The 9,943-nt window shown below is 53.5% G+C and overlaps 1 protein-coding gene across 1 annotated transcript; it reads left to right on the top strand.

Moving 5' to 3' along the window:
- Window positions 1-951: 951 nt before the first annotated feature.
- On the top strand, window positions 952-9,589 carry ZNF792 (zinc finger protein 792). Its single transcript, XM_030298463.1, has 4 exons — window positions 952-1,202; window positions 4,384-4,510; window positions 4,994-5,116; window positions 5,998-9,589. Exons 1-4 carry the CDS (start codon window positions 1,167-1,169, stop codon window positions 7,614-7,616), a joined length of 1,905 nt encoding a protein of 634 aa, XP_030154323.1. The 5' UTR covers window positions 952-1,166; the 3' UTR covers window positions 7,617-9,589.
- The last annotated feature ends 354 nt before the right edge of the window (window positions 9,590-9,943 follow it).

Here is a 9,943-nt window from a genome sequence, read left to right as displayed (position 1 = left end):
CTGCGCTCCGCCCTCCAGTTCCATACCACCACCCCGCACCGCCCCTAAGCACCACCCCCTCGCACTGCCCCCCGCGCCACTCCCAAGCACCGCCCCCAGAATCCCCCTCCAGCACTCCACCCCTCGCTTCACCGCCCACAATGTCCCCCTCTCCCCAATTGCCGCCCCCTCTCACCACACCCCGAGCACCGCCGCCTCGCCCCTCCCAAGCAGCGGCCCCCAGCACCGTCCGCAGAACCACCGCCCAGCACTCCCTCCTCGCTCCGCCTTCAACACCGCCCCCCTAGCATCACCCACCCGCGCGCTCTCCCCAGTGCCACCACCTCTCATCGCCCCCAGCACCGCCCCAGCTCCGCCCCCTCGCACTGCCCCCAGCACCACCCCAGCTCCACCTCCTCGCACCGCCCCCAGCACCGCCCCAGCTCCACCTCCTCGCACCGCCCCCAGCACCGCCCCGGATCCGCCTCCTCGCACCGCCCCCAGCACCGCCCCAGCACTGCCTCCTCGCACCGCCCCCAGCACTGCCTCCTTGCACCGCCCCGGATCCGCCTCCTCGCACCGCCCCCAGTACCGCCCCAGCACTGCCTCCTCGCACCGCCCCCAGCACTGCCTCCTTGCACCGCCCCAGATCCACCTCCTCGCACCGCCCCCAGCACCGCCCCAGCTCTGCCTCCTCGCACCGCCCCCAACACCGCCCCAGCTCCGCCCCTTCGCACGGCCCCAGCTCCACCTCCTCGCACCGCCCCCAGCACCGCCCCGGGGCCGCCCTCTCGCTCAGCCCTCCGGCGGGGCCGAGCGTGGGCGGGACGAGAAACGCAGGTCCTTGGAGGCTGAACCAGGAGTCCGCGCCTGGCGCCGGGCCAATGACAGCCCTTGAGCTCGGCGCCGCTTCGGGCCGGAACTTCCTGCGTTCCAGGCCAGCCAGTCCTAGCCCGGGCCGGGTGTGCGCGCCGGCGTCACTCGTGGCTTTTCCGGAGCCGGGGGCCGGGACCCTGCTCCGTGCCGCGCCCCAGAGACGCGGGTCCGCCCGGTCCGGCTGTGCCCCGCGTCCCGCGCGCCTGCACTAGCCGGGAGCCCGAGGGCCCGCCGCACCTGGGGCCAGGCGAGGGAGGGGGGCACTGGGGGCCCACTCGTCTCTGGCGGCTGCTCTGCGAGACCGGGTCCCGATGGCGGCGGCTGCGGCGCTCAGGGACCCGGCGCAGGTGAGTGCCCAGGTGTATGCCGCGACCCCTACGTTCGCGTGCCCCGCACCTGGACCGCGGAGGTGGGCCTTGTCTGTCTTCTGTCGTCTCCCACCTCTCTCCGGGTTTTGAGTCTGGGAGCGCTGGAGGGGAGCCACGCCCGGTCCGGGGTGCTGAATCCAGGCCGGCGATTATACAGAGCGCTTCCCATTTCCGAAATCTTAAGACGCGAGGAAGGGTTTTCTAGGCACGGGAATCGGCGTGCACAAATGCCTGGAGGTGAGATTGACCTGAGTGTTCGGAGAGCAGTTGGGAGACAGTGAGCCCCGGAATGGCGGGCTGAGGAGCTTGATCTCTATTCTGACTGTGTTGGGAGCCATAGATGGGTTAGAGTAAAAGAGGAAACACCTGACTCGGGTCTTGACCGGCTCCCTGTGGATGCAGAGTGGAAAATTGACTTGGGGTAAGGGTGGAGGCAGGAAGACCAAGGAGTCCGCTATTGCAGTAGTTCGGATGAGTAGTGCAGATGGCTGGAGGTAGAAATGATTGGCTTCTAGATCCGCCTTTTAAGTCAGGCTGACCAGATTTTCTGATGTGGAAGGTGAGAAGGAAAAGGGGTGGTTTTTGGCTTCAGCAGCTGGAAGGATGGATTGCCATCAACTGAGATGGGGAGGTTGGGTGTAGAAGGAATATTCAATATAAAAGTAGAAGTGAGGCTTTGGCCCTTTTGAGCTCTGATGTTCTAGAGACGCCTGAATGGAGTTGAGTGGGCAGGTAGACACCAATTTTGGTGTTTTGGTGAGGTATAGTTAAGGTTATGAGAGACCGAATACACAAGAGGACAAAGGCTAGACCATACATAAAAATAGAATTCTGACCCGCAACCTGCAGGGACCTGCCCAGGAAACCAACCTCTTTATCTACAATAAACAACCCAGGAAGCAGCCTACTTAAATTAGAGTTCAGGAAGCCAGATTGCTATCTCTAGTGACAATCCAGGAACAATAGCTTCTGTAACAACTGCCCCCAAATGACCAGGGCTTGATTAATAACTGACAGCTTCTGTAATTTTTGTTCCCGCTTCCACCTTGGGACCAAGGAGAGAAAGCCAAATATGCACCCCTAACCCATCACATAGGACGCCCCATTTCTAGTTAGCCTGCCTGCCGCTTCCCCGTGCCCACAGCCCCCAGTCAGGGCACATGTGAAGCCTTCCCGTTTCCTCTATAAAGCTTTCCCACGCCTCTGCCTGCCTTCGAGGTGGCCAAACATAAGTGATGGTAGCGCTCTCCCTTGCTATAGCAAGCTCAGTATAAATACCTTTGCTTGGGGCGCCTGGGTGGCGCAGTCGGTTTAGCGTCCGACTTCAGCTCAGGTCACAATCTCGCGGTCCGTGAGTTCGAGCCCCGCGTCGGGCTCTGGGCTGATGGCTCAGAGCCTGGAGCCTGTTTCCGATTCTGTGTCTTCCTCTCTCTCTGCCCCTCCCCCATTCATGCTCTGTCTCTCTCTGTCTCAAAAATAAATAAACGTTAAAAAAAAATTGGTTAAATACCTTTGCTTTTCTTATTTGGTTGCTCTTTGTTTATTTCCACAGTTAAAATATCTAAAATGTGGCATCTGGTATGTGGACGAGGGTGTGGTTGTGTGTCCAGTTCAGGAGGGTCAACTTTCAGGTCATGGTGGCAGTGACACTAGAGGGAAAGAGGAAGGGGGGGCCTGAGAACTGAGAACAGGGGACTATGATTGGCTTGTTTGGCATTATAAAGACAGACATGGGGGCACCTGGGTGGCTCAGTCAGTTGAGCATCCAACTTCAGCTCAGGTCATGATCTTGTGATTCGTGAGTTCAAGCCCCACAGGGGTTCGCTTCTGTCAGCCTGTCGGCACAGAGCCTGCTTGGGATCCTCTGTCCCCCTCTCTCTGCCCCTCCCCCACTTGCGCTCTCCCCAAAATAAATATTTTTTAAAAAAGACAAACATGAAGAGTAGCGCTCGTGGTGGTGGGGGACAGCTGGTGGGCTGTGTAAGGAGGGAGGAGTCTGGCAGGTGGTGTGGATTTGGGTGGGATGGGGAGGCTCAGTAGTAATGGAGCTATTGTTACACTGAGCCCTGGGCTGTGCTTATTCACCCCTTTGCATTCCCAGCAGGCCTTTGTAGTGACCCTTGATGGGGCCTCGAGGTTTTCAGTTGGGTTGGGGAATTAGCTCAGGGGCAAATGGGGTCAGCTGGGAGAGCCACTAGACCCTGAGTGGGTGAGAACCAGAGTTACAGAGTGTGACTGATGAAGGGACAGGATGTGCCACACCGAAGTGGAGGAGGCCCAGGGGTATCTGATGTCTGTGTGGTTCTGCATGGCTTAGATTGAAGCCAGAAAAGGGCCGGGCAGGGAGACCTTCAAATCAATGGTCTGTGTTGCCCTTGGCAGTGGGAGCCACCCAAGGGTCTGGGTTGTATTTGCTAAGAATTTCTGGATGCCATGTGCAGAGTGACATAGGGTCCTTGGAGGTGGCCATGATGTGGGCTTGGATGGGGGAGGGTACAGTGACAATAGGGATACAAGGTGCAGTCCAGGATGTGATATGTGTATAGGAGTAAGTGTGAGGGGCACCTCGGTGGCTCAGTCAGTTAAGCGTCTGACTTCGGCTCAGGTCATCACCTCACAGTTTGTGGGTTCGACCCCCACGTCGGGCTCTGTGCTGACAGCTCAGAGCCTGGAGCCTGCTTTGGATTCTGGATTCTGTGTCTCCCTCTCTCTCTGCCCCTTCCCCGCTCACACCGTCTCTCTCTCTCTCTCTCTCTCTCTCTCTCAAAAATAAATGGACATTAAAAAAAAATTAAAAGAAAAAAAAAGGAGTGAGTGTGAGCCGTTGGCCCCAGGGGCCTGGTACTGGGGATTAAGGGAGAAGACTGAGTCCATGTTTGTATGTGGAAAGCCTGAAGTTGGTGGCATGGGAGGGGGCCCACAGAAGAGGGTGGGGCCCTGCACTTCAGGCCCAGAGCTTAGCTGGTGTCTCGCTGCTCATCTGCCTGTTGGGGGGACTGACACGGGTCAGGTGAGGCATGAGAAAAGAGCTGACATCTGTGGAACCAGGGCCTGGGATCTCCTCTGAGTTGGGAAGCTGGGGAGGTGGGGGAGCAGGGGACAGACAGGGAGTCCTGAGGAGAGAAGCTGATCATGGAATGGACTGTCCCCATCATGGCAGGGCTGTGTGACCTTTGAGGACGTGACCATTTACTTCTCCCAGGAGGAGTGGGGGCTCCTTGATGAGGCTCAGAGACTCCTGTACTGCGACGTGATGCTGGAGAACTTTGCACTTATAGCCTCGTTGGGTAAGGCCTTCGCACCCACCCGGTGTCCCGGGCTCATTTCCGCCTGTCCCCTTTTCCTTCCCGTGGCCAAGCCATGGGCAATGCTTCCTTCCCCACTCTCCCGGGATACGTGCTACAATTTTCAGGGCTAAGCTGTGTGCAGGGTTCCCCTCCTCCCCCCCCCCCCCCCCCCCCTGAGCAGCCCCAATACCTGCTGCCCCAAAACCTTGTGGGGAAGGGGCTGGAATGAGGAATCTTGTAGGCAGCCCAGTGGATCCCGGCCAGCTTGGTCAGTGTCCACCTGGGTGACCATTTCCTTCGGCTGACGTTTCCTAAGGCCCGACTGCTAGGAATTCTAGGCCCTGCTGGGACCACTGGGATTTTCCGGCCATTCCTCCCCAGTGTGTTCTTTTTTGTAATATTTCACTTTCTTTCCTGTGGTCTGTCAGCAGGTAGTTCACCTGGCCAAGTGCTGGCCACTCACCTGCCCCGTCTTTCCCATAGGACTTACGTCTTTCAGGTCTCACATAGTTGCCCGGCTGGAGATGGGAGCAGAGCCATGGGTGCCTGACAGAGTGGACATGACTTCCGCCATGGCAAGAGGGGCATACGGTGGGCCCGGCTCTGGTGAGTCGGGGATGGGAGAGCGTGTGACGTCAGTGCTGTCTTCAAATCATAACTGCAGTCTTTCTCGCGTTCATCATTGTTTGGGTGCCAAAGCCAACGGGCACATCTCTCTTCAACCTTCCGTTTCCCATTCTTGATGCATCGCCCCCCTGTCATTTTCTGCTGACTTGGGGCCCCTGGCTGGGCCCCACCTGTCTGGCCTTCCCATCTCACTCTTGCCGCAGCTCCCTCTGTGATAGTCTCCCGCATGGACCTACACTCCTTATGTCATGATATGTGTATATTCCCTTCAGTAGTCCTTAAACACCAGCTACTTACTTGCAGTCAGATTTTCCTGGGCCTGGACACACCTTCTGCACAGGGCTCGTGTGTTACCAACAGCCAAGGCCCTGCGGAAAAGCCTTTATGGAGGAGTTGGAGGGGCGCCTGGGTGACTCAGTCGGTTGAGCATCCGACTTTGGCTCAGGCCACGATCTCCCAGTTTGTGAGTTCAAGCTCCACGTTGGGCTCCGTGCTGACAGCTCAGAGCCTGGAGCCTGCTTCCGATTCTGTGTCTCCCTCTCTCTCTGCCCCTCCCCTGCTTGCACTCTTTCAAAAATAAATAAACATTAAAAAAAAATTTTAGAGGAGATGGAGACCCCACCTTTAGGCTCAATACGTGTACCCCATCATTGTGTCCTTCGTCCTGGTAAGGCCCCCCCTGTTTTGTGACCTTGCCAGACACAGTACTGCCGAACAGAACCTTCCTCACCCTGACCTCGGGTTTCTTATCTTGCCAGCAATCCTGTGGACTCATTCCTGGGTCAGGCATGCGTTTGTCACGGGGCCGTTTCCTTCCAGCAGAGTTCTTGTTAACTTCACCAGCATTTCTCTGCTTTCAGATTTTTGCTCTGGAACAGAGGGTGAGCCTAGTGCGTCTGTAGAAGGAGTGCCACGTGACCGGAATCTCAAGGCAGCGCCGTCTGGCCAGAAGGACTACTCCTGCAACATGTGTGGCCTACACTTGAAAGACATTTTGGCCCTGGCTGAACACCGGGCAGCACATCCCAGGCAGAAGCCGTACGTGTGCCAGGCATATGGGAGAGAGTTCAAGTCCAGTGCATACCATAACCAGCATCAGATGCAGCAGGGTGTAGACAAGCCTATCAGAAGGGATGAGGACAGGGCCTCCCTCGTGAAGAGCTGCAGAGATGACGCATCAAAGAAACCTTTCACAGTCAGGGAGGGTGGGAAGGACTTTGCGGATGGGAAGGCCGGATCCGGCTTTCTGCCGCTTCAGGTCCCTCACAGAGTGGAGGAGCCACCCCGGGACACTGGTGTCGGGGATCGTCACACCGTCCAAAGCCATAACAAGTGCAGCGAGTCTGGGAACACTTTCAGTGACAAACGCGCACTCGTTCAGCACCAGAGAACCCACGCTGGAGAAAGGCCTTATGAGTGCAACAAATGTGGGATATTCTTTAGCCATGCCTCCGGCCTCCTTCAACACCAGAGAGACCACAACAGAGGAAAGCCTTATGAGTGCCGGGAATGTGGGAAATTCTTCAGCCAACACTCCAGTCTCGTTAAACATCAGAGAGTTCACACCGGGGAAAGCCCGCACGTGTGCAGCGAATGTGGGAAGTTCTTCAGCCGGAACTCCAACCTCATTCAACATAAGAGAGTTCACACTGGAGAGAAGCCTTATGAGTGCAGCGAATGTGGGAAATTCTTCAGCCAGCGCTCCAACCTCATTCATCATAAGAGGGTTCATACTGGCAGAAGCGCTCACGAGTGCAGCGAGTGTGGGAAATCTTTCAACTGCAACTCCAGTCTCATCAAACATTGGAGGGTTCACACTGGAGAAAGACCTTACAAGTGCAACGAATGCGGGAAATTCTTCAGCCACATCGCCAGTCTTATCCAACATCAGATAGTCCACACTGGCGAACGGCCTTACGGGTGCAGCGAATGTGGGAAAGCCTTCAGCCGGAGCTCTGACCTCATGAAGCATCAGAGAGTCCACACTGGGGAACGGCCTTATGAGTGCATCGAATGTGGGAAATTGTTTAGCCAGAGCTCCAGCCTCAACAGCCATCGGAGACTTCACACTGGCGAGCGGCCTTATCAGTGCCCCGAATGTGGGAAATTCTTTAACCAGAGCTCCAGCCTCAATAACCATCGGAGACTTCACACCGGGGAGCGGCCTTATGAGTGCCTCGAATGTGGGAAAACCTTCAGGCAAAGGTCTAATCTGAGGCAGCACCAGAAGGTTCACAAACCAGACAGGCCATATAAGTGCAGTGAATGTGGAAAAGCCTTCAGCCAGAGGCCTACGCTCGTCCGGCATCAGAAAATTCACATCAGAGAAAGGAGTGCAGAGAATGTGCTTCCTCCTCCAGCACAACCGTGCGCACTGGAGATAAGCTCTGAGGGCAGACTTTATGAGGGGGCCATCAGCCAGAGGTTGAACCTTGTTCATCCCAATGTCCACACTGGGAAGATTCCCTATGAATGCTAGTTATGTTGAAAGCTTTCTGGAACAAAGTTGCATTTTTCTCACCACGGACTTTACCAGACCTTTGTCACTGCGAGTGTTTATGGTAGGAGCCCTTTCAGCATTCCCAAGGACAGCAGGTCTCCAAGAGTGTGTCTCAGCCAGTCCCTGTGTTCAGACCTCTTCTTGTTTCAAGAGGGAATCCTGTGGAGCCTGAGGCCAAAGGAAGATGTCATTCCCTCCCTCTGTGACCAGTGTAGCTGTGGACATGACCCATCTTTGACCATGAAGACCTGAGCTGGATTCTGCTGGCAGCTTGCAGAAAAGGTTTCCCTTTTGTCAAGGATGGTTGATCTCCTGTGATGCTCGTGATGGATTTATCCAGACTCCACATTACCTATCCCAGCAACTACCTAGTTCACATTGCCTTATTGTAAAGCCACCTTTAGTATGTTTTGATCATTGTGAAGTGGGTTGAGGACACAGTTAAGGTCTACCAAACTAAAAGGGTCTCCAAACATTGCCTCAGAGGGGACGTTGCCACAGGATGGTGGAGAACACCTCTCGGTCCAGATTTGGCCTTCTTTGTGAGTTGCTATACAAGGCCTCCTGGGGAAGATTGTAGGACTCTGTGGGACTAATGTGATCCGAACGGCATGAATTTTTGTGAACCAGAGATTACCCTGAGGACGGGGCAGTTGTGACAACCTGCACTGCATCTGGGAGCTGCATGAAGAGGGCCCCATGTTTCCAGGGGATGCCTCACTTTCCCTAGCACTGTTAAGCAGGCACCATTTACCTGGCACCTGTCAAGGAGCCATGCGCCTTGAAGTCTAGCATCTGGTATACTGGTGTCCTAACTAAGCCTTACTGGGCCCAGTTGAGAGCATAATTTGTATGGAAGCACTTGGGGTGACAACGGAGTAGGTGAGGCTGCAGCAAACTAGAGGGAATGTACCTATTCTAAAAGTGCATCCACAGGTGTCTCCTTGAATGTGACTGTGCAGGATTCAGGCTTTGCAGAAATTCTCAGGACCTCCAGACCTCTGTCCTATGACTTAGGCCACTGGCAGAGCAAAACTCTAAAGGTTTTGTGGCCACTAAGGCTCTCTGCACCATTCATGCCACAGCCATTGCTGCCTTGGCAGGAAAATGGAGGCTGAGCGAAGGTAGGTCTTGTATTCCAGGGATGTAGCATTTGTGACATAGCCAGCCATTTTTGCTGCCAAGGCATGAGAGAGCGAGAATAGAGTCAACATAGGGTTACCAAACCTAATTTTCTAAAATGAATGTGCAACAATTTCTTTAAATGCTTTAATGAGATAGGATTGTCATGCAACAGTTGTACATATTTGATGTGCACAATTTCATAAGTTTTTCAGTACGTGTTACGCTCAGGGAACCAACACCATCATGATAACGAACGTATCCATCACCCGCAAAGCTACCTCGTGCCTTTTACCGGCCCTCCTTGCCTTCCCAGAAAACCATAAATTTACCTTTTCTTTTTTTCACCATAGATTTGTTGGCCTTCTTAGAATTTTATACAACTGGAGTTATTAAGTACTTATACCCTATATTTGGTCTGTTTTCCTTCACAGCGTAATTTTCTTGAGAATTATCCCTGCTGTGTATAGGAATAGTTCATTCCTTTTGCCACCGAGTAGTGTCCTATTGAGTGAATCCATCATAATTTTTCATGCTTTATTTTTTTAATTAAAAAATATCTGGTAAAATACACTTAACAGAATTTGCCATGGTAACTATCTCTAAGTGCACAGTTCAGGGGTATTAAGAACATTCATATTGTGCAGCCATCACCACCATGCACATCCCGAGCCCTTTTCATCTTGTAAAACAAAGTCTGTACCCGTTAAACAATAACTCCAATGTCCCCCCTCTGCTGAGCCCCTGGAAACTTCCATTCTACTTTCTGTCTCTGTGAATTTGACTACTCCAGATACCTCATATGAGTGAAGTCATACAGTATTTGTCTATTTGTGACTGGTTTATTTCACTTAGCATAATGTCCTCAAGGTTCATCCATGTTTTATAGCATGTGTCAGAATTTCCTTTTTTTTTTTTAAGGCTGAATAATATGCCGTTGAATTTCTGTGTCATATTTTGCTTATTCATTAATCTTTCAATGGATATTTGGTTTACTTCCACCTTTTGGCTATTGTGAATCATGCAGCTATGAACATGGGTGTACAAATATCTCTTTGAGACCTTTCTTTCTGTTCTTTTGGATATATACCTGTTAGTGGAATTACTGGATCATATGGTAATTATATGTTTAATTTTTTGAAGAGCCTGCATACTGTTTTTCACAGTTGCTCTATCATTTTACA

The sequence above is a fragment of the Lynx canadensis genome, chromosome E2, assembly GCF_007474595.2.
Source record: "Lynx canadensis isolate LIC74 chromosome E2, mLynCan4.pri.v2, whole genome shotgun sequence".
NCBI lineage: Eukaryota > Metazoa > Chordata > Mammalia > Carnivora > Felidae > Lynx > Lynx canadensis.
This window is presented reverse-complemented; position numbering and strand designations above follow the sequence as displayed.